This window comes from Trypanosoma cruzi, genomic scaffold (assembly GCF_000209065.1).
Source record: "Trypanosoma cruzi strain CL Brener 1047053516363 genomic scaffold, whole genome shotgun sequence".
Classification (NCBI taxonomy): domain Eukaryota; phylum Euglenozoa; class Kinetoplastea; order Trypanosomatida; family Trypanosomatidae; genus Trypanosoma; species Trypanosoma cruzi.
In genome coordinates this window covers 46,977-70,561 of record NW_001849418.1, presented here as the reverse complement: position 1 = coordinate 70,561, position 23,585 = coordinate 46,977, and the positions used below count along the sequence as shown (strand labels likewise).

General features: G+C 48.0%; 6 protein-coding genes across 6 annotated transcripts, besides 28 other annotated features; all 6 read left to right on the top strand.

Moving 5' to 3' along the window:
* Positions 1–6,934: part of a sequence feature (heterozygous, non-Esmeraldo-like haplotype) that runs on past the window's edge.
* Positions 200–226: a microsatellite.
* Positions 366–498: a sequence feature (T-rich).
* On the top strand, positions 509–11,317 carry Tc00.1047053507715.70 (hypothetical protein, conserved; the record flags this gene model as incomplete). Its single annotated transcript, XM_807632.1, has 1 exon — positions 509–11,317. The coding sequence occupies one exon, from the start codon at positions 509–511 to the stop codon at positions 11,315–11,317; it is 10,809 nt and encodes a 3,602-aa protein (XP_812725.1).
* Positions 6,573–6,609: a microsatellite.
* Positions 6,935–7,030: a sequence feature (haploid, non-Esmeraldo-like haplotype).
* Positions 7,031–7,594: a sequence feature (haploid, Esmeraldo-like haplotype).
* Positions 7,595–7,622: a sequence feature (haploid, non-Esmeraldo-like haplotype).
* Positions 7,623–8,374: a sequence feature (areas merged during assembly that could not be assigned to a particular haplotype. This can correspond to areas where the two haplotypes were merged or to regions with more than two copies in the genome that were merged during assembly.).
* Positions 8,375–8,508: a sequence feature (areas merged during assembly that could not be assigned to a particular haplotype. This can correspond to areas where the two haplotypes were merged or to regions with more than two copies in the genome that were merged during assembly.).
* Positions 8,509–23,585: a sequence feature (heterozygous, non-Esmeraldo-like haplotype).
* Positions 12,035–12,060: a sequence feature (AT_rich).
* On the top strand, positions 12,280–14,604 carry Tc00.1047053507715.40 (GTP-binding elongation factor Tu family, putative; the record flags this gene model as incomplete). Its single annotated transcript, XM_807631.1, has 1 exon — positions 12,280–14,604. The coding sequence occupies one exon, from the start codon at positions 12,280–12,282 to the stop codon at positions 14,602–14,604; it is 2,325 nt and encodes a 774-aa protein (XP_812724.1).
* Positions 15,247–15,675: a mobile genetic element.
* Positions 15,670–15,697: a sequence feature (AT_rich).
* Positions 15,843–15,904: a microsatellite.
* Tc00.1047053507715.34 (hypothetical protein, conserved) lies at positions 15,983–16,414 on the top strand (the record flags this gene model as incomplete). Its single annotated transcript, XM_807636.1, has 1 exon — positions 15,983–16,414. The coding sequence occupies one exon, from the start codon at positions 15,983–15,985 to the stop codon at positions 16,412–16,414; it is 432 nt and encodes a 143-aa protein (XP_812729.1).
* Positions 16,864–16,921: a microsatellite.
* Positions 17,434–18,867, top strand: Tc00.1047053507715.30 (transcription elongation factor-like protein, putative; the record flags this gene model as incomplete). The annotated part of the gene is made up of 1 exon (XM_807630.1): positions 17,434–18,867. The coding sequence occupies one exon, from the start codon at positions 17,434–17,436 to the stop codon at positions 18,865–18,867; it is 1,434 nt and encodes a 477-aa protein (XP_812723.1).
* Positions 18,939–19,000: a microsatellite.
* Positions 19,261–19,282: a sequence feature (AT_rich).
* Positions 19,481–19,520: a microsatellite.
* Positions 19,875–19,895: a microsatellite.
* Tc00.1047053507715.20 (hypothetical protein, conserved) lies at positions 20,013–21,569 on the top strand (the record flags this gene model as incomplete). Its single annotated transcript, XM_807629.1, has 1 exon — positions 20,013–21,569. One exon carries the CDS (start codon positions 20,013–20,015, stop codon positions 21,567–21,569), a length of 1,557 nt encoding a protein of 518 aa, XP_812722.1.
* Positions 21,732–21,752: a sequence feature (AT_rich).
* Positions 21,769–21,821: a sequence feature (A-rich).
* Positions 21,955–21,983: a microsatellite.
* Positions 22,008–22,051: a microsatellite.
* Positions 22,066–22,126: a sequence feature (A-rich).
* Positions 22,170–23,102, top strand: Tc00.1047053507715.10 (D-alanyl-glycyl endopeptidase-like protein, putative; the record flags this gene model as incomplete). The annotated part of the gene is made up of 1 exon (XM_807628.1): positions 22,170–23,102. The coding sequence occupies one exon, from the start codon at positions 22,170–22,172 to the stop codon at positions 23,100–23,102; it is 933 nt and encodes a 310-aa protein (XP_812721.1).
* Positions 23,194–23,220: a microsatellite.
* Positions 23,254–23,275: a microsatellite.
* Positions 23,347–23,388: a microsatellite.
* Positions 23,468–23,495: a microsatellite.

Here is a 23,585-nt window from a genome sequence, read left to right as displayed (position 1 = left end):
TGGCGGTGGTGAAAAGGAGCTTTGAAGGAGGTCCAGTTAAATTACACATAAATACACACACAAAGAAAATAGTTCTTGCACTCTCATAAGTGCTACGCGTGTGAAGAGGCGCCATTTTTTCCTTTTTGTTTGTTTGTTTGTGTGGAAAAGGGGGAATTGGGTCCGCTCCGTTGCAGAACGTTGTGTGGCCGGTGACCTCTTTTTTTTTTCTTTTTTTTTTTTTCTTGTGTGTGTGTGTGTGTCTGGTGGGGGGGCTGCCTGCTGCTGCGCTTGTGAAGTGGGCGGGCGGTGGAGGGACGACGGGGGGCGTGAGAACAGCGGGGCCGGACACGCAACCCCCCTCCCCAGCCACCCACCACCCACCCAAAAAACAAACAAACAAGAAAGAAAGGCAGAAAACAAAAGAAAACCAAAACAAAAGTGTGGGTGAGTGGTTGGAAGGGAAATAAATAAATAAATTAGAAAAAAAAAAGGAGGAGGGAAAAAAGAAAAAGTAAATTACGGAGGAATGCCGGCGTTGTCTGAGAGGGACTTGTCGGGGGTGGAGAAGTTCTCCAACGCCATGAAGGCGGCATTGGGGCGTCAAAGTCGTCAAGTCAATCTAAAAGATACCGACTCGCAGCGCATATTATCATCAAATCCTTCGGCGTCGGATATTACTGAAATGATACTGTCAGAAAGACGTCTTTGGGCGGAGGCAGCCGTGGCGTTTTGGCGTCTTGCCAGTCGACAACAAATACACCTGTTGTCGCACGTCTCCACTGGTGCGCTGCGTGAGTTGCACCGTTTCTGTGAAGGACTACTGGATCACATCCGGATTACATTTTTGAGCCTTGCGCCCACTGCAACACCCCTACAAGTTTTAGACTGCGTCTCTTCTCTCGGCACCGATCATATTTTATTTCTTTTGGATACGTTTTGCTCGCCAAAAGGCTGCATTAGTATGGAAGGCGGCGAGGAGACACGGGGGAGGGAACTTCACACGCATGTGTGCAGGGTGCTTGCGGAGCAAGATCACCTTTACTGGATGACACGAGTGGTTCGTGCCTTCTGTGACGAATCGTGGCGGGTGTGCTCGGAAAAGGATGAAATGTCAAGGGCGTCTGTCTCTGCCATCCATGGTATGCTGCGTTGTTTGCATCATTGCTGTGCCACAAGTGCAGCGTGTGCGCATGCGCTCATTTATACGGAACCCAGACCGTTAGTGGCCCAATTGTTGTACGGTCTTCGTTTACGCATCTCAAGCAGTACTCTTATTCGCCCCGTTGTCCGCGATGACCCCACGCGACTGGGCGTTGCTCTTTCCTCAACACCGTCCTTGCCCACCCCGACTATGCGTTTGCCAGCCACAAAGTCCGCTCTTGCTGAATACTTAACATCTGGACGAACGAATGCGTTTGATGAGATAAGTAGAGAAGCCCTCAATGTTGCGGTGGCCGCTGTGAAGAGGGTGGCGGCACATGAGACACCGGAAGTTGTGATTGGTCTATGCCATATCGTAGATGTCAGTTCTCGTAGCATCGTACCATCACCCAAGGATGAAAAGAAACCATCCATTTCTACGCAGATTGCCATGTATGAGAATGTGCTCATGGCATTGGAGGCATTATTTCAATTACTACAAGTAAAAGACGATGAACCATGGAGTCAGGAACTTGTACTTCGGCAAGAGATTGTTCTGCAGCAAATTCTTAATCACGATCTGGCAAGGGCTGTAGAGCGCCTGCTGCGGCATTGCCCAACCATTCTCGACGCTGATTCAACGCTCTTTCAGAGTATAGGGACTTTATGCACTCCTCCCTTTACATCCAGCCGGAGGAGACGCAGGCAATCCACGGTGTCACGTGTGGAAAATTCCACACAGTGCGTTCCGGGAAACGGCGATTCGTTGAGTGGAAGCATGTGCAGTCGAAATGCATCCATGGTTTCTCTCACTAGTAGCATACATGTGTCACGACCAGCGCTGCCGGAGGGAAGTGTGGCACGTGCCTCGAATCTTGCCCGATCGTTATGGATGAGCGTGTGGCCGGGGGCTTCCCGTGGCAGTGGTGTTGCCGGCTTGACTCATGCACACGCCGCATCACGTCCTGCACCATCGGACGATGAGCCTATTGGTTCTTTTTTTCAAAGGGGTACTAGCGATATGATTTTCGATCACGCGCCATCGCCGACGTGTTTGTCTTTGGATTTTGATGGAGAGGAATGGTGGTACAGCAACAAGACATACGTGAATCTTCTACTTAGTCTGACTCAATTGTTGAACGCGATGTTTTCAGATGCCACAACACCTCTCTCAATTCGCCTATCCATTTGCAAATTACTCACTCAAATCAGTATGCGAAGTTCTAGCGCTTTCGCGGCATCTGAGGGACGTCTTGTGATGCGTTCATTTCTAACGACGCTGCGGGCACACGATCAAGGTTTGTGTACGCCATCTGTAGAAATCCACGACGTACCACATGTGGAGGAGGAGAAGAATAAGAAGGAAATTCCACATGAAATACATCTGCAAACGCATGAACAATCGAGTGAAAAATATCCGTGTACGTCCATCGAGGATGATATGATGTATGCTGCACTGGCTCAAAAAATTGTTGCGGGTCTCTGGCACGTGTATCACGTTTTGCACATGATCCCATTGTCAGGCGAGACGGTCGATATTATTGAACTCCCGCTACTTTCTTTACGCTGGAGGGGGGAAGTGAAGGAAGCAGAAGAAGAAAAGGTGGAGGAGGGAGCCACAAAATCATTTGGTGGGATTCACAAAGCGGTTCTTTCCCTTTTTGGCCCTGTTGTAAGGGTGTGGTACACGGCTCTGATGAGTAACGACGATGAGGATCTCAACAAGCGCTCACAGGAGGTCTTCATGGAAGTGCTGGTGAGGTTGCTTAAATTGGGTGGGGTGCCGTTGACAACAATGGACTTTCTGCGTGCCTCCACGGTGTCCATTCCTTCTACGCCGCCCACCATAAACTTCAATTGGGTGGCATCGCACTCCGAAAACAGCAGCTTTGCGTCCATGGAGAAGGACGCTTCGCGGGCGGAGCCCAGTGACACCATTAAATCGATGCGTAGTGTATTTGTGATTCTCCTGCAGCGAGATCCGGGTTTTCTTTCTTTTGAACTATTGAAGGTGTTGTTTGCCCTTCTTTGGGCCAATGATGCCCAGCTATCGGAATTAGGGCGAAAGTGCATCGCCAGCAGTCTGGATTTTGGTGAAGTTTATCCCACATACGCGAAGGTCATTGGCAATGCAGATTCATCCCTATTGATTCAGTTGCTACTGATATTTTCTGCAGGGCTTGTCTCTTCAGAGGTATCGATGGATGCCAAGCATGAACGTAGAGCGTGGTTATTTCAACACGGTTGTGTCAACGCTGTTATTGCTGTGTTAGAACGTGTTTTACGTGCCCCGCATGACGTACAGAGTTTTCCTAGTCTTATTCGACAGTTGTTTTGTTTTCTTTCTCTGTCGGAGTCGGCGCAGGGACGAGGACCGAAGCTTGAAGACACACGACTGGTACACGTGTTCACCGAAAGCCTTCATTTTTTGGAGGGGGCGGAGTACCTTATTCTTATCACCCAGTCCGTTCTTGACGCAGCCACCTCAAAGTACGATCAATACCGAAGCCGCACACGTCGAATAAATACACATGGGCACTTTACATTGCCCATTCCAAATTGCTCGGTGGAGAAGCCGATATTTATTGATCTTGTCCCACCCTTACTTTGCTATGCACACGAACATGCCATGAATGTGGAGAACGACCTTCTCTCCGCCTTGCATCTTGTTCTAAAGATGACAACAAATGTACGCTCCGACGCTCTTTTGAAATGGGTATTGCAGAGGAAACATACGGCTTTACTGCCGTACTTGGACCTTGACGCAGCCGTGGCAGACCGTGTTTTGCCGTATTTTGGTAACCGAAGTGATATTGAATCTTTTTGGACACCTATTCTGCAGGAGGCACCAGAGCGCACGGAGCTACGTTTTAGTTGCACAGGTGGTATCGCTGTGACGCTGGGAAGATGGCCGGAGAAGGGCTTTTCGGTTTCTGCATACTTTCGTTTTGAAGAAATATATAGCGATATACAATTATTTGAGTTTATTGATGGTGAAGTTTTGTCGCCATCTCTTGCGTCTATCCGCATTGCAGGTGGAGATAGTGTGAATATTATGCATGATGGGAAGAGGGTGCCGGTTAATGAAGGTCATGCACTACCGGATCTTGAACCTCAGCGATGGGCTCATTTTATTGTTGTCATGAGCATGGCACATACCGTCTCTGTTTATCTTAATGCTGATAAAGTTGGGACGTGCTCATTACCCTACTTTCGTTCTCACTCGGAGGTGGTTATGAACATTGGTTTTGTAAATACCACTGTGCACGATTCCCTCTTCTCAATTGGTGAGGTTGTGCTGTGGGATGAGGAGCTTACGACACCTCAGGTGGAGGCGTATGTTGCCACGACGGGCTATAAACCGAATGTATGTAAAATTCTTGAGTGCGAGATACCACGTGAGCTGTCGGAGACGCATGAGAAGTTGCCTATTGAAGACCGTATTGCCGTGTTTTCACCCTATGAAACTCGTGATTCCATGTTGGTTGACGTTCTACAGAAGGAGTCCAGGGGTTACCCGATTCTGGCCAAGCTGACTGGAACCTACGCCGAGGCGCCAAAGAATTGGATTGACTACCGTACGCTCTTTTTGAACCGAGGTGGACTTGTTTACATGCTTGAGTGGATTGCAGCGTCCACCAGTGCGGAGGAGTTGGAAAGATACATGGCACTTACATGTAACTGCATCCGGGGCACCACCAGTGGAGGTACTATGGATGTACAGACATACGCATTACTTGACTTTCATCTTCGTTGTCTTGCCCATCTCATCACCCCGGCTGTTTGCGACAGTCTTCTGCATCTTGCCACAGCGAAGATGAGTGTCAATGATGAATTCCACCCATTTATTATAAATCGACTTGTCTTTGATCACATTTTCCGGGATATTGAACTTTTTGCTGATATGCCACTGGACGCTGCGCTCTATTTGATAGAAGGTGTGGAGAGACTGTTTACAGTTGCCTCGTGCCGTTTTGCGAGGCGAAACGCCTATTATATTATACCCTTTCGATTTGTCGACAGTGTTCTTAACGGGTTGGTCTACGCAAATGTCTCACTTCCCTTTGTCTTACGTGGCCGCGTGATTTCATGTTTAAAGCACATCATGATTGCAACGGATTTTGAACCAAATATTGTTCATGTCATCGCGTCCACGGCGGCGGTGCTCACGCCGGTGGAGATGGAGGCGACAAGTCGCCATCAACCCGCCTTGCGAGTCAAAATTCCCAAAGCTCGATTCTCGCAGATAAGTGTAACGCTCCACGGTGCATTTGAAACTACTTGTTTGATTCTCCGCAGTCTTGTGGAGTGCTGCTGCAATGGGAAGTTTGCCGCAGCATTTGGAATAATTGTGGATCTAAATTGGTATGCTGCTTGTGTCTCGCGCTTTGCAGATGTGGCATGCGTTGTATACGCGACACGACTCTTCTTTGAGGCGATGCGGTTCAATATGGACCTGCGCAATGAAGTGATGCATCATCCCGCAGTCATTGTGCATACCCTCTCCCCACATTGCCTGAATGAAGACTTACTTTTGCTCCTGCTGAGCCTCAGCGTGGGTGCTGTGAAGCGCATTGACGTCCTTTCATCAAAACATCCGATGCTGCAACAGTTGGTTGGAATCTTGGACTCCATGACGCCGGAGTTAGACGCCGTGGTGTTACCCATCTTTTCTAAATTGCTTACGTTATACTTAACTGCGGCATCATCCACGCCTGCTTGTTTCCGACCGTCTGACATTAGTTCTGCGATGCAGCGACGTTTGTATTGCTCCTACCGCCTGCACAAATATTTTAGCCTTGCACGGGTATGTAGCATACTTATGCTTCAGATATATGCCAGGCGACTTCCCCCACAGGCAAAGAAAACGGGCCACTTAGTGTCCGTATCAACCGGAGGTAGGTCGATCCCATTGTCACTCAAGAAGGATGCTTCCAAAGAAGACGTGACGGCTGGTAACAAAAAGACACCCGTGCAATTCGGCCGGTATCGTAGGGCGTTTGCTGCGCTGCGTGTGTGCCTTTATTTATGGAAAGCCATTCAACGCAGACGATATAGGCGGGTGCGGCAGCAGAATGTGAGTGGCCACACGCCCCTTATGGTGTCGGATGTGGAGCCAGAAAAGGCCCTCTTTATACTCCGCACACTTCAGAGCCTTCCGCTTAAGCCCGGTCTCTTTGTGCCGTGTACACTTTCGCCATATCAAATTGAGGTTCTGGCCTTTTTCGGAACATTCCTGAAGCGGGAAGCCGTTTCGGCAAGATTTGAAGAAAAGCTAGGGTTACACGAAGGTGAAGATTTGCCCTTTACCGCTTCGACCACGTCGCTGCATAGACTCATTAAGGAAAACACGACAGGCAGCGATTTTTTTCCACCTCATGTGAAAATCTTTGATGAGTCGCATTTATTGCCGGTTTTGCACGACACGGTCAATGAAGAGGAGACCAAACATGATGATGATGACGATGGTGATGAAGGTGATGATGACAGCACAGTTGAAAAAAAAGAGCAAGGAGGAAAATGGCAACACGGAGTACACCAGCAGAATAAATGGGTTGAAAGGGAAGAAAAATTTAGGGTAAAAGGTGAGAAATACTTTGAAAACCAACTACACATGCCGTTAACCGCATCGGCCCCCAGAGAGCTTCACGTAAGGCAAACGAGTTCTTGTACACCAAATTCTTTTCTGCATGGTGATGGAGATGTTCCCAAGTCACCACCGTTGGCTGCCACTCCTGTTTCCACAGAGGTGGCATCACTGCCGGAGGACGACGACGCGCCTGCTGCCAGTGGCAGTGGCAGCAGGGTGGACCAGATGACAGACGCTGCTACTTCTTCCGAGGAGGACAGACATCTTTCTTCTGGACTTGAACAACTTTTCTTGCCTGTTGAAGAGACTACTTTGCGTTCTGAAATGGGTGGGAGTATGAGTGCGGATGTTTCGATGGGCTCATTTGCACCCTTTGCCAAGTTGCAGTCTTTCAATGCAAAGTCCCTGCAGGAGTGTGCCGTTGGGGTGTTGTGCAACACCGTTCTTGCCTCATTGCTCAACTTGCCTGTCACCGAAGGGTGGGTTGGGGGACAGACATACGGCTCCTGTGGGGCGCTGCTCTTTCAGCTGATTCTTATCACCGGCGCCATGTGCAGTACCGAAGAGGTGACATTGACACTGACACAATTTTTTATTGACCAGTTGCTGGTGTGTGTGGATTTGTCTGAGCGTTTCGTGGAGCCCAACACTTCTGTTGTCTCTTCGCCAAAGGGAACTGGATTTGAAAACAGCGCACGAAGTTTTACTTCTCTGCCGGGCTCTGTATCGGATGTTTTTATCTTTAATATTTGTCGGCTCAATGATCTGTTGGTGCAGTTTATTTCGTTTGATGTGATGAGGCTCTCAAGCCTCTCCCCGTACTTTGTGTGGCTGCTTGGATGGGCCTCCTCTTCGTGGCCACAGCGTTCACAGCAACAACTGCGCTCACAAATCGTGAAGAGTTGCATTGCCGTGCTGAACAAACCATCACCCAATGGGGTTACACATGAACAGATGGAGATTGTGTACATGCTACTGCAGCGCGTTCTCTGTCGGCAGTGGATCATGAAGGACATGCTTGAGTGTTTACTGCGTGTTCTCTTTCGTGTCTACGCGTCGTTACCGCCAACCTCGATAAATGAAGCGGAGGAAGCGAGGCGGAAAGAACTTGTCATCTTAACGCTACGCCTTCTGATGCGCACATATGAAGGGTGTAAGGAGCTACACAAGGCACTCTCTGCAAGTGCGTTAAGGCAACGCATTTCACTTTACAAGGAATTTGCGGCAACACTCCTTATAGAGGATGAGGCCATTTCTGTGGTAGCCTTTGAAACATACTGCAAAGAAAATATGACGACAATACACAGTTTTATTTCCGGTCGACCCAAGACAAAGACGGATATGGCCTACAAGTCCATGTTGAAGGAACGTTGTGAATATGTGAAGCGCATTAATACATTTAAAGAAGCATACAGCAAAACAATAAATATTAGAGATAAGTATCGACCACCGGAACTGGTTCAGGCATACACCGCCCGCTTCTCCTCATGTGTCGATCCCATCTCACCCTTGAAAGTATCCCAATTGCATTGGTTGGTAAAACAACAATGTTCTCTGCAGCAAAATGACCCCCGTGTGCGTGTATTAAATTATTTAGATTTGCGTGGGAACTACACAACGGTGATATCGAATCACGTTTCAAAAGATGCTGCGTCCACTGTATTGGGCACAGACAACTGTGAGCAACAGCACAACCACATCTCTACTTTGGTGCAGCCTTTTGCGATTTGTTGCCGACCGTATATTCTTCATACAGGTACTCCTTTTGTGGATATTAGTTGCTGTGTGACCCCTTCCGCACTCTCTTTGCTCCGATACCTCCTTGAGCCAAATGAGGTTCTACGCTTCATTAGCAACGGTTTCCGCATTCATGGAATTCATGCAACACCGTGTCTGATTCTTCTCACAGACTCCTCGTTGAAATTGATTGGGTTTTCCCGCATTACGGTGGAGGGGGACATTATTCTCTGCCAGCGCGAAAACGACGAGAGGGAAGAGCCTGTTCTTCCCGTCCACATCAGCACGACAAAAAGCTCGAAAAACAAGTGGGGCTCTCAGCTCACGGCCTCAAGTTTCGCAGCCTCTATGACAAACAAGCTGCAGCGTTTCCTTACAGATGGCGGCGGAAAGAAGCGACGACGAATTGAGACAGAGAAACTTCATGATGGAACCAAAATTGCACACTCGGTTCGACAGGCATCTGGAGACTCCTACAGGGATCTATTTTGGGTGTATTTCCTGCAGAACATTCGGAGTGTACGCATGGCATATTACATGCACCAGGATACCGCCATTCTCTTTGAGCTCATGTATGACGATGGTCCCATGTTGTCTCTAGTTGATACACATCAATCTATGAACACGTCTGCACGAGACAAGTTTCTTGCTGTGTTGAAGGACGTCCTTGGTACGCAACGCTGTGAATTTTTTGACCACTCACAACGAACCGCTAGTATTCGTTCGATGCTTATCCGTTGGGCAGCAGGTTCAGTCTCTACATATGACTATATCACTTTTCTTAATTCTGTGGCGGGCCGTACAAGGAGAGACTTTAACCAATACCCCATCTATCCATGGGTGCTTGCCGATTACAAGTCAAGTGAACTTGACATGGACTCCCCCAAAACATATCGTGATCTCTCGCTTCCTATGGGGGCACAAACGGAGGAACGACGTCAGAAAGTGATGCAAGTCTACCAGCAAATGGTGGAGGTGCAAAAAGCCGATCCGGACTTTGAAGGCGTTCAGCCATTCCATCATGGCACGCACTACTCTACGAGTGGAGGGGTATTACATTTTCTCATTCGTGTGGAGCCATTTACAACTTTTGCACGCATCTTTCAAGGCGGTGAGTTTGACGTAGCCACGCGTTTATTTGATTCCATTGATGCCTCCTTTCAATCGTGTGTGCATGGCCCCACAGACTGTAAAGAGTTAATGCCAGAATTCTTCTTTGATGGCATGTTTCTTGTAAATGCAAATCATTGCGAGTTTGGCGAAAAGTCCGACGGTACGGTTGTGAATGACGTGAGACTTCCTCCTTGGGCCAAGGGCTCGACGCAGGTGTTTATATCCGTCATGCGATACGCACTGGAGAGCAATTTTGTTTTGCAGAACATTCATCGTTGGATTGATCTGATCTTTGGTGTACGTCGATGTGGAAAACTTGCTGTTGAGAGCTACAATGTGTTTCAGCGCATGACGTACGGTGAGGAGGTTCTTCAGGCTTTAAAAAAGTGTGATAATCCACATGACATTGATGTCATCATTGCGGAGGTGGACAACTTTGGGCAGACCCCAATTCAGTTGTTTCAAGAGCGCCACCCTGCACAACGGGAACTGAAACCATGTCATCCTATGCTTTCCACCGGTGGCACGGGCGGTGCACATTCTACGACTGGCGGTAATGTGCTGTGCAGCGGCAACACATATACGACGGCATTTCAGGAACAATTGCCAAAGGTGCTTTCTATGGTCATGCATGCTCTAGACTCACCACAGACATGGTACACATTAGAGGATCCAGCGCCGGGGAGTTTCCAAGCCATGCCTAAGAGCGTCTCAGATGCCTTCCAAATTCATGAGAGTCCCGTACTTGATTTTGTCACGACACGAAGTGGAATGAATATGTGTTGTTACAAGTATTCTTTACCGGTTGATGACACGGACCACATAATTTGTTGGAACCACAGTGAACATATGTTGATGCGGTTTGATAACACGCGAGGACATTTTTTGTCATCTGTACGTTGCAAGTCGGTTCTTCGAATTCCCGCGAGTGTTAGCGCCTTTTGTGTAAGTTGTCGTGAGACGCTGATTTTAATCGGGTCCAACAGTGGTACTGTGTATTGTTTTAGTCATAGCCGAACAGATGGCGTGCTGGTGCTAAGCTCAACATTGTGTAACCACACCAACCCCATCGCTGGATTTGCGTTGAGCATAAAATACGGCCGTATTATTAGCTTTACTACGAGTGGCATCGATTGTCCTACGGTGTGGTGTGTTCAGCATTGCCACACGGTGAAGTTACATGCACTGGATCTCTCTCGCCTGCTTCCCTTGACAACCCCAGGCGACCTTATCGTGGTGGCTGCAGCTATTGATCCCATAAATGCAAATTCCATTATAGTCACACGTCGGCATCTTTTGCTGTTTGATAGGAACGGCGAGCCGTACGGAGTCGGCACTCTCCCCAACGCCGACAAGACCGCGCCACACTTGGAGGATGAGGCGGGGCAAGTTGGTTTTGCCGTAGACGACAGCAAAAATTTTATTGCCAGTATGACAGCTGTCACGACATATGAAACACTCGAGTGGGCTTCTGGCATTCAGCTTCTCATTACAGGGCATCAAGATGGCAGTCTGTCATTGTGGCGTGCTGTGCGTTTGCCGCCTGAGAGAATGGAACACGGCCGTATTGTTCTTGTGGAGCACCATGGGTTTCTCTTTACTGGTAGCCAAACCCCACGTCTTGGTGCCATCACGGCCTTGCGACAGGAACGTCCCGATGTGCCTGTGTTCTTTGTTGGTTACCACAGCGGTGCGGTGAAGGTGCTACGCTTTGAAAATCGTACGGCGGACATGACGAAAATGACAACTTCTTAGTGGTACCGCCTTTTTTATTTATTTTCTTTTGTTGCATCCATCTATTTATTTATATATACACACGTGCGTTTGTGTGTGAGTGTGAGTATGTTATCTGTGCGCTGATGGACGCTAGCGAGGAGAGGAAGAGAGAGGGGGGTGAGGGGGTGAGGGTTAAAGGGGAGGGGGGGAACTGCGGTGCCATGCAAACCAGAGAAGAATAACAAATGTGTGTTGTTTACACGATGTATGCATACATCCTAATAGATAATACATAATGATGAGTGCGAACAAAATAAATAAAAAGAATTCAACGAGAGTGAGTTTTTTTTTTTTTTTTGGGGGGGGGGGAGGGGGGGAAGATGGAAAAAAAAATAATTGTTGAATGTGAGATGTCGACATTTATTATTCTCATCATCATTTATTTATTTTTTGTTTTGTTTTGTTTTATTATTCCCCCCAACTCCGACCCCCCTTTCTTTTTTCTTTTTCTCAATTCCAATACGTTTTTTTTTTTTTCCCTTTTGTTTCTTCCTGTCTGTTCAGAGAAATATTTAAATGCTGGCGGCAATGCGTGGACACTTGTTTCGTGTATTTTTTTTTTTTATTATTCCCCTGACAAAGAACATCGAGCCATCACGGTCACTTAGCGCTCTAGCCAATTCAATACCACGGGAAAATTGCATGTGCCTGTTATTTGTATCTCCTTTTGGGCTCCTTGTCTGAAGTGACAGGAGGTTTTTTTATTTTTATTTTTTATTATTCTCTCATTTTTGTTCTTGTGTGTGTGTGTGTGCATGTGTTGCACTGTTGAAGTGATGCCATATCACTCTCTTACTTTTCTTTTTATTTTGTGGTTGTGTCATCACGCATAAACGCATACGCTATGGTCACTTCTTTTTCCTCTTGGTGTGCAGGAAGGAGGAAGGACATATTGCGTACAAGGGACGAGGAGGAAAGGGGGAAAGACGGCTGGGGAACACATGCAAGGCGGCGGAGGAGATGGCGACACACCTCCGTGTTTCTGCCTCGTCTTGGCGGAGCCGGAGACGTTGGAGCTCGCGGAATGGGTGCGTGACGTCGTAGCGGAGCGTTTAACGCCCCCTGTTACTGGGGTGGTGCTCCGCAACGTTGGTGCGTCGTCAGGTGACGAGTACCGCTTCCACGCCGCTGCGTTGCTTTCATTGGGGCAGGTGGCGGCAGACATCATCCGTCCCACCGGCGGCACCAGGAACGAGACTGCTGTGACGGCATCTAAGACAGTGAAGGCGGTTTGCCTCGTCATTGCGGTGTTCTGGGACGGACAGAGCGAGTCCGTTAAAGCGGAATTCACTCGTCTCAGAGAACTTTCGGATGTCAAGAAAAGCACCGATGCAAACGAGGATAAAAATAAGAATGCGGAGAAGGAAATCGACGACAGTCAATTAAGTCAACTGCAGTTGTCGGAGACGCAGTTTATTTTGCAGGCACTTAGCGCCAAGAAGGGTGAACACACATTGAAAGAAAACAGTGAGGCTTTGGTGAGTAGTCTTCGAAAAAAGTTGACCCTTAGCACCGCTGTACGGTACGTTGACCCACAAAATAGTGAATCGCTGGCGTTGAGTAGACATATGTCGGCAACGTCATGCGATGGGAAGGGAACTGTCATTGGAAGGGAGGATTTCAGCGAGTCCTCCATCGCGGCGTCTATCACGGAGGGTCAAGGGGAATGTTTTTTTCTTGTTTCTGGACGTAGCATGGAGGAATTTCAGCAGCGTGTTGCTCAGTTCCAGGAGTCTGTAAGAAGTCTTGGCGTTGGCTGCATGCCACTGGTAGAAGGGCCGCGTGGGATTCAGGAGACAGGCAGCAACGACGTCAACAGCAACAGTCCTATTAGGAGTAATCATGGTAGCGGTGGTGTGGGAAACGGAGCCGGGAATAAAAGGACGAAGATTATTGCGCAGGAATTTCTTGTTCGTCAGAGTGAGTCGGAAACGCACATTGACCTACGCCTTGCCATGTGCGGTAATGTAGACAGCGGCAAATCAACACTCACGTCCGTTCTTACGCGTGGTTGTCGTGACGACGGACGAGGTTCCGCACGTGCATTTGTCTTTAAGCACAAGCATGAGGTGACAACGGGGCGCACTTCAAGCATCAGCGAGAATTTCCTTGGACTCTCCTCGACGGGAGAGGTGGTGAACTACACCATTCCCGCACTAAAGCGCCTGGGCGGTGGTGGTGGAATTTCCGCCGGGCAGCTTGCACAGGAGGTGGTGGCGCAGAGTGCAAAGGTACTCACGCTATACGACCTCGCCGGTCACGAGCGTTACCTCAAGACGACAGTGCTCGGTATGACGCGGAATATGCCTGACTACGCCTGCATCGTGATCAGTGCAAACAATGGCATTCAACGCATGACAAAAGAACACATTGCCCTTTGCCTTGCACTTAGGATTCCTTTTTTTGTGGTCATTACTCGTATTGACTCTACCCCGGAAAACGTTCGACAGGAGACGTTGAAAAGCATTAATAAGTTGCTTAAAATTCCGACCGTGAGAAAATTGCCCTACCCGGTGCGTCGTATAGAAGACGTTGTGCTTTCTGCGAAAAACCTGCGTATCGACCGCATAGTGCCTATTTTTGAGGTGAGCAACGTTACAGGGGACGGTATTCAGGACCTGATTCGTTTCTTAAATCTCCTCCCTCTGCGAAAAGATTGGCGCAAGGCCCGGATGCAACCTCGAGAAATGGTGATTGACAGCACATTCTTTGTGACCGGCGTTGGCACGGTTGTTGGAGGAATCGTGACGCAAGGCATATTTCACGTGAATGACGCAGTGCTTCTTGGCCCAGACAGTTTTGGCGCGTATCGCACGGTGCACATCAAATCCATTCATGTGAAGGGCATGGAACAGCAGGAGGCGGTGGCTGGTTGCAACGCCGCATTTTGCCTCAAGAAGGAGAAGCGTAACGCCATACGCAAAGGCAACATTCTCGCCGACCCGCACCACCCGGTTGCGGCATATTGGCAGTTTGAGGCGGATGTCACAATCCTCTACCACTCCACTACGATATTGGTGAACTATGAGCCTGTCATTCACTCTGCCACCGTGCGGCAGTCCGCCCGCATCGTGTACGTGGCGCAGGAGGTTCTCCGCACCGGCGATCGGTCACTTGTGCGGTTTCATTTTCTCTACCGTCCCGAGTTCATGAAGGTGGGGCAGCAGCTCATCTTCCGTGAGGGGCGCACGAAGGGGATAGGAACTGTGACGAAAGTTATCGTTGACCGGATGGAGTCGCTTCTGGCAAAGAGGCGGCCGCGGTAGGCAGCAATCGGTCGAAAAAAGGAGAAGCAAAAAGTAAAACAAAAACAAATGATAGTAACATGGAGGAAGAGGGATGGGACGTCACATGCGTGAGGGCGGAAGTGTTAAATTTTCCGGTACATGCGTGGATGGTGCCAGCACGAGCGCAGTGCGGTACCGACGGCGATGACGCATATGTGCATGACGGCAATCAAACAAACGACCTAATGTAAAGAAGGATAAAGAGGAAAGGAATGATGCATACTTTGCAGTGATGTTAATTCACGCATCGTATCATTTGTGCATCCCCTTATGGTTTACTCAGTTGGACAAAAACAGTAAAAAGCACAAACAAAACAACAACAACAACAAAGTCTCTGTTTGATGTGCTGTGGGGGAAAGAGATCCACGCGTGTGTTTTAGGGAAGAGGATGCATGCAGCACGTTTGCTTCCATGCGTTTTCTTGGCGTGTGTGGCTTGACCTTTTGGCCGCGGGAAGAATGACGAAAAGGGAAAACATGGGGGTGAGCAAATCAAAGTAACAAAAGTAAAAGTGAATTTAAAAGTTTCTTCTTGTTTTTGTTGTTTTGGCAGCGAGTGCAGGTCACTGCCCTTCCTTCCGCTCTCTTACTTTTTTAGCCCGTCTTTCTTTCAGCCTGTCTAGGAGCTTGTGAAAAGAATGAACGTGGGAGAGCTGGCTGAATTAATCTAATATATGTCCTGATAAAATGAATGTATTCTTTATGATACTTTCTACCGTATGAATCTTTTGGGAAGAACGCGACTTTGTAGGTGCAGGGAGCGGATAGAGGCCGGATAATATTTGCTTTTATTTTGCCATCCCACTCACCCCTTTTGATTCCCATCACGCGGCGGGGTCTTGTGGTTGGAGGACCCCAAAGTCTGCCACTTCGTAAGTAATAAATAATTCAGATCCTAACTGAGAACGAAGGACCATGCTGGTGGTCCACAGAATTCTATATATTGAATGAAAAGAAAGCATTGAAGCAATTAACTAACGAACCCTCTTTTCCTAACGTGTTTGGTTTCCATAGATTGTCATGATCTGGCCAGCTGCCCGGAAGATTATTTTATTATATATAAATTATTAATCATCCCTTTTTTCATCCTTTTTTTTTTGCCACCACTCATTTCAACCACCCGTACGAGGAGGAGGGGAGGGGGGAGAAACAACAACAACAGAAAAAAAAAAAGGGGGGGGGGGGTCAGACACAAAAAGACATATTCATTAAAAATAATATATATAGATTGATATATATATATATATATATATATATATATATATATATATATATATATCATTGCACAATTGGATTCCAGGAGACGGTGACGAAGGGAGAAAAGGAAACTCCAATACAGGGAGAGAGAAAGAAAGAGATGTCATCTTCTAAGACCGTTACCAGGGGGAGGTTCCTGGCGCCATTTTGTAAGGTAGCCTGCAAGATTGAGAAGCGCTCAGCGAGAAAACTTAACGCGGTTGATGCCTGCATTGCCAAGACGATTGCGGAACACAACGCCAGTGGAACAGATGCCGCAGTAAGCAGTACAAAGCGTTATATCTACGAACAGAAACAACTTTTTCACTATCGTGTTGTGCGGTTCTTTGATGAGTGCCGTTATCTTGCCTCAGGGGAATATTTCCGCACGTACAGCTTCAAGGACTTTGTGTGGGACATTCGATTTTTCACCAAATTTCTACTGCTGTTTATTCTTGGAACGCTTTTTGGCCGGCAGAGCATTTTCCCACCTATCGACCCTGACTCTCCGCTTGCGCTCGCACTGGAGACAAAGGTGAACCCGAACTACTAGGCGCTGTCGTGAAACCTGCAACAGAGCAGTGGCTGTAAGGTAGGAATAATAGTAGCAGAGAAGGTGTGTAATAGATGTTGAAAATTGCGGGGGAAGAAAGAACATAAACAGGCGTGTGATTGGTGTTTGCGTGTTTTTTTTTCTTTTTTTTTCATGTGTTTCTGTGCGGTGAATGCTGGAATGATTGTACGTGAAGTTTCTAGGAAGCGGCGACTGAAATAGAAAAAACGAAAAACAAACAAACGAAAAATATCCCAATGTATGATATTACACACAAGCATAAGTGTACAATTTCATGAATAGAGAAGAGAAGACAATATTTATATTTGTTTGTGTGCTCCTGGTGCATTTCCTTCTTCTTCTTCTTCTTTCTTTTTGTTTTGTATGCATGTATGTGTGTCATTTTGGAAGGATAATTTTATTGTTTGCTTCTTTATGGATTTTTTTGATGTCTGTCTATCCGTCTCTGTCTCTATCTCTCCATCTCTCTATCTCTGCGTATGTCTGCATGAGGAATACGAGTGAATGGGCGAGAAGGAAGGGGGGGGGGAGGCAATGGAGCAAAAAAATAAAAAATATTCCTTTCTATCTGTGGCTGTAGAAAAAGAACTTCCTTGCCTGCCTGGAGAGCGGGAGGGGAGTAAGTCGTCATGGCCAAAATATGTACTTTATTTCTTTCTGTCTTATGTTTTTTTTTTCTCTTTCGTGGTTATTTCCTACCACCCGTCGTGTCTTTGTTTTGCCCAGCGTGGAATCCCCAAAGCGTCCATTTGGGCATCCACAAAAGGAGAGAGAGAAAAAAGGACATTTATTTAAGTTAAACAAAGTGGGAAAATAAAAAGGGAGCGCGTCTCATTGTGGGTTGTGTGTGCCCCCATTTATTTTGTGAGCAAAGAAGAAGGAATTATTTATAAGCCGCCAGACGACGAAAGAAGAGGACCGGCAGCTGCAGGATAGACAGACATACAAACACAGGCACAGGAGGAGGAGCAAGAAGAAGAGAGCCAATCGTGTAACAGATGGTACCTTATCCGGTGTATGAGCCGTTTGACCGTGTGTGGGTGAAGATGGAGGGGTACGACTGGTGGCCTGCCCGCATTGTTAGCGACGAGGAGCTCCGTGCGAACGGCCAGAGCCGTGCTGAGGGCTGTGACATCACCGTTTACTTCTACGAGGGCACCACAACACCGGCGAGTCTGGAACACTTTAAGAGCGCCACCACAAGTATTACTTTCTTTGAGACATCTTCGGAGAAGGCTGTCACGGCGGACGCCGACCTCCTTGCGGCGATACGTCGTGCGGAAACGGATGAGACAGCGAACCCGCTCAAGTACGAATTTGCAGCGGGAGACCGCGGCGGTGGGAATAAAACGGGTGATGGGGTGGCAGCAGGAGCGGCAGCTGTAGTGACCGCAACAGGGGCGTCTGTATCTTCCACGGATGGGATGCGGCGCGGCACGGGGAATGCGGCGGCTAACCAGCGACCCGTCAGCAAGCGCAGCCGTGCGGCGGAATTAGAGGAACGGCACGTCGCCGCGCCTGCGTTGAATTTGTTACGGGACGAGAAACTGATTGAAATTGCCGGGCGGATCAACGAGGCAGTATCGATCTGCGACCTCCCTTCGCTGCGCATTGAATTGTGTGATCTTGACACCGTCAGTGTTACGGTGCGCCAGCTGGAGACGACAAAAATTGGCGTGGCGGTAGGCAGTATTTTGGGCAGGAAAGAACTAGAGAAGTTATGGCCATTGTCGCGGGCCATTGTTTCTTCTTGGGCACGTGCCATGCCCGTTGAGACCATAGAAGCCATCAAAAGACACCAGCAATACCGGCTTGGAAAGCGACAGGATGATGCCAACAAAAGTAGCACGATGGAATTGTCCATGATGAGCCCTTTGGCGGCTGGTGCGCCATCCTTTGCCGATGTGAACGACGTTTCCGGTCCGCTGGCGTTGCGATCGGTGGAGAACGGAGAGCGCGTGCGGATGAGGTTTGTCCACCGTGTGCGGAAGCTGCTGGATAACCCCACCGATCCACCCATCCCGGGTGTCACATCCAGTGATCTGGAGGTCGTTGCTGAGGAGCTCTGCCGCGACGTGGTTGAGCCGGAGGACCGCAAGCATTTACAGGAGCAACTTGAGAAGCCCGGTATGACGCAGCTGCGGCGTAGTTTAGCTACTCGCGCGATGAGCGGAAAGGAGTTTCTGAAACTTCCCCGTTCCGCACTCATGACGGAGGATGAGAGACGGATGGAAGAGGCTCGCATTACGAAGATGATTGAAGACCAGGAGAAGTTGAAACTGGCGAATGTTTCTGTTACAAGTCTGTTCAAATGCCCGAACTGTGGTAAGAACCGGTGCTCCTACTACGAACAGCAGACGAGATCAGCGGATGAGCCCACAACGAAATTTGTGACCTGTCTTGAGTGCAAGTACGTCTGGACAACGGAGTGAAGAAGATGTAGGAGCAGGTAGCGACACTGGCTTGGAAATGGTAAGGAGAAATAATTGCACGAACAGAAACGAAAAAATGAAAAGAAACGAAAAGGAAAGAAAGGGGAAAAAAAAAGAAAAAAAAAAAAAAGAATGACTGGATGAATAAATAAACGGAACAAAGAGAAAAAAAAGAGGTACATGTCTGTTTTCTATCTGGTGGGGGGAAAGAGAGAGAGAGACAGAAGGGGGTGAAATCATGTGTGAGTCGTTGATTAAACCAAGCGGAGAAGGAATATGTGTAGACAAATGCATCTTTTTTTTTCTTCCTGCACATGACGACTTTTTTTTTTTTTTTTACTTGTCTCAACTCCTCCACACAACAGAGCTTTTACTTGGTCGAGTGCCCCCACCTTTTTTTTTTTTTTTTTTTAATGTGGCCTGCTTCTGTCGTGATATTCTTTTCCTTTCTTTTCTTTTTTGCTTCTCGGACTGTTGACATTTGACTCGTGTGGAATTCGTCCTTTTAACAAATGGGAATCAAAATTTCTGCGGCATTTTTTCTTTGCGATTCTCCGCCTTTTTGCTGCTGACAAGAAGAGATGAATTGGGCGCTGCATCGAGGATTGTTGACTTTTTCTTTTTCTTTTCCTTCTTTTTTTTTTTTTTTCTTTCAGGTTAACCGACATCAGGGGTGTTCCGGTCGGCGCCCATTGCGAGGGTTGGGGAAAGGAAGGGAGGCAGACTGAGACGTGCCGGCTCTCTCACACACATACTCTCTCATTTGTCAGTTGAATTATTTCACAAATCCGATATTTCTTTGGGAAGTAGTAACAGGCGGCAGAATCAGAGGAGTTTCTTGGGCGCTTTGAACATTGGCGACGTGGTCCGGGGGATACAAGGAACGTGCCATAAACGGCCTTCAGTACACCCAAAAAACAGTTGGATTCGGTTTATAAAAGAGGCGGAGAAGGGACGAGGGAACAACGCATATTTTGCGACATTTCGCTGGTTTGTATTGTGATTCATATTTATTTATTTATTTATTTTTGTGCCTATTACCCGGGTGGGTGGGTGTGGGAGGACTGCGTGCCTGCGTGGGCTTCTGTGTGCTTATTTGTGTGTGGTTTCTTTGCGTCTATTGTCTGTCTCGGTGTGCGCTGACGATGGCCTTCCCGCTGAATACGCTTGTCTGGCTGAAGCAGCCGGGGTACCCGTGGTGGCCGGGGATGGTGCTTGATCCCGCAGCGCTGGAGATGGTATTGCCTGCGGGGTACGACACATGCGTGCTCTGCCTACCCTCCGTGTCATCGAGCGTGGCGTTCGCCAACAGCAGCAACGCCGAGGAGCTTCTTCGATTTGATCCGGAGACGGACGCAGAATTGATAGAGGCGGGGAAACAAGATGCGGACTGCGCCGCGGCGATTGAGGAGGCATTGAATGTCTATGAACAACAAGCACAGCAGGCTCAATTGGAGGAGGAGGAGGGAGAAAAAAATGAACACGAAGACGGTGGAGGTCGCAAAGGGACACACACGCGGAAGAAACATATGCCACACAAGGCGGATAAGCACGAAAGGAAGCGGCGTAAACGGCATGAACGCAATGAGTCGACTCCTGTGGATCGGCGTTACCGCCACGAAAAGAAGAAAAACGAGCGGCGTAAATATATGGATAGTGACGATCTCGAGAGTGGGACGACCGAGGATTTAAGCGACAACAGTGATGACAGGAGAAGGGGCAAACGCACCGGGAAGAAATCGGGAAAGGCGGGATCGCAGGACGCCGTGGATCAATACGAAGAGGAGGCGGGGTTTCTGCCAACTCACCAGGAAGATGATGCGGCATACTTGGAGCGCATGCTTCGTGAGAACCGTCACACCGTATCCGATAGTACGCTTGCGACCATCCGGCACAAGCTAGAGACGCTGACAGAAGCCTGCAATCACGGTGGTGTCATTTCTGTCAGTGAGGCGGCGGAGGAGGAATTACTTGAGGTCCTCTCACCGCTGTCACTTGTGAACGTCACCCTTGACCAACTTCGCCGCCTTAAGATTGGTGTTACTGTTGGAAAATTCCTCTTGAGGGACTACCCTGTTCGTGTCGTCTCGCTCGCTTCGGCGATCTTGACGTATTGGTTTCGTCAACTTCCGCCCGCAACGCAGCAGCTCTTGAGTAAAAAGTCAGCTCTCGATATGGCGTCAAATGACACAACAATTGGCTCGGAGCGCCAGGACGTTTCACTGGGTGCATTGGGCGTGCAGCTAGAGGCCTGCTTCACCGACGAGGAGGTGTGCGACACCATCAATGATCCTGTTATCGTTGCAGGGAACATCGAGAAGGAGTTGGAGGCCGTGGACGACGAGGATGTCAGCATGGAAGTCCTCGCTGCTTTGCGGGATGGTAGCAACACGGCTCTGCGTTGCGGTCTGCTTGACGGCTCTATCACTGCGAAGGACTTTGTTGCGAACCCTACCAACCCGGATCTTTTACTGAAGCGCAGCGACAATGACGGTGACAAGACGTCGGGGGTGTCGCCCGTAGAACCGGAGTCCCCGCTGGAGGAGGGGAGCGACCTCACAAATTTTACGACGCTGTACGTGTGTCCCGGCTGTGGTGCCCGCGAGGCGGTCGCCAACGAGTACTCGGTGCAGGCGCATGATAACATGGCGGTTTTTGTGCGATGTCTCAAATGCGACGAGACGTGGAATGTTGAGGCGTAGTTTTACGAGGAATTTTGAACAGAAAAAAAAAAAAAGCCTAATCTCGCAATGTTGCAAGATAAGCGATGAGGTCTGCATGCAATGTCCTCGTACTTGTTTCCAGGGCCTTGAAGAAATTCCTCCATGCAACCGACCTGCTCTTGTGTGTGTGTGAACTTCTACATATTATATATATATATATATGCATCTATGCCTTCCCTTTTTTCTTTCTTTTTCCTTCTTTTTTTTTTTTTTTTGGTTTCTTTTTTGTTTGAAAGGAAGTGATAAATTTTTTTTTTTCCCCACCTCATTCTTTTGGTGTTGCCACGAGTTAAAACCTTCTTTTTTTTTTTTTTTGTGGGGGGGGGGGAGCTCCGTTAACTCTTCTATCAGAAAACTAAAGAAAACACACACACACACATACACATACATACATCCGAAACATAAAAAAACACCACCAAAAAAAAAAAAAAAAGAAAAAAAAAACAGACAAAAAAGAAAAAGGCTGAAGGAAATCTTTTTTTTTTTTTTTTTTTTTTTTTTTTTTTACGGCCTTTTTTTTCTTTTCTTTTCTCTTTGACTCTTTCAGAGGACCGCATCGCCTTTTGTACTCCCACGGATATGGGTACACTTCGGGAAAACAATGCAGGTTTCGGTGACGAGAAAATGGATCACTCCAATAATTCCATCCGCGTGTCAACGCCGAGGATGCAGCCAGGGGAAGCGGAGCTCGTTAATTCCCTCGATCTCAACGGTCCAACCAACGAATTCGCCGGTGAGCAGGTGGAAATGCAAAGCAATGATTCCCAAGACACCTTTAAGAAGCGAATGAGTCGCATAAATGCGATTTTGACGTCGGTGGTTATTTGGTCATTTCTCCTGCTCACTCTCTTGTTTTTGGCATCCATTGTGTTCGGCATTGTGTACTCCGGGATCCATTATCATGGCCCAGGCTGGCACGATGCTTCTTCGGCGAAATCCGCCTGTGTTTCACCTTATGGTGCCATACTTGGCGCGGCAGGCGATGTGTTTGCGTACAGTAACTGCATCAGAAATTACGATAGTAAAAGCAGGAATAACGTTTCAAGTCAAAACAAAGAAAGCGGATTGAAGTGGGATTGCATGGAGTTTGCAAGGCGGTATTGGATGCTTCGTGGAACTCCCGTGCGTGCAACGTTTGACTCAGTGGTCGGAGCTGCCGACATTTGGGCACTGAACTTCGTGCGGCTCCTTGACGGCTCTAAAACGCCGCTGCTTAAATACCCCAACGGCCTCCCACGCCGTGATGGCGGCTCCGCTCCGCGTGCCGGCGACCTGCTGATATACCCGCGTCAGCGGGAGGATTTTCCGTTTGGACACGTCGCCGTCGTTGTCGGTGTGACGAAGAACTCTGTTCTCGTTGCAGAGCAGAACTGGGACAACAAGATGTGGCCCGGACCGTACCACAACCACTCCCGCGAAATTCGCATGCTGTACAGCCCCATCCATGACGCCTACAACATTACGGAGGAGGAAAACATCATCATTGACGGGTGGATGAGGTACACCACGTAGCAGGACATGCGCTGTAAAGCGGAAGAAGGGAGGGAAAACGGAGTTTAAGGCTTAAATCAATGTATTGTATTTGGGGATGTTAGACAACAAAAAAAAAAAGTAAAATAAAATAAAATAATAGATGAAATATGAAGGTGACAGCCTATAAATATATTTATTTATTTATTTATTTACATAAGAAATAACATTGATGATAGGCGGTTAATGAACTTAAATACAAACACAAACATACACGAAAAACAACAAGAAAGAAAGAAAGAAAGAAAGAAAGAAATAAAGAGAGAAAACAACAACAACTGGGGGGTGGAAGGTACGTTGGTATATATTTGAACGATTGAATCCGTTCTTTTTGACTGTTTTCTTGGTTTTTTTTTTTTTTTTTTTTTTTTTTTTGTGAGCACCCACAACTGACTTTTCACGAAACAAACAAACTCCCCCTCCCCTCCTCCTCTTGCGGCATTTGATTTTGGTCCAGCACCTCCG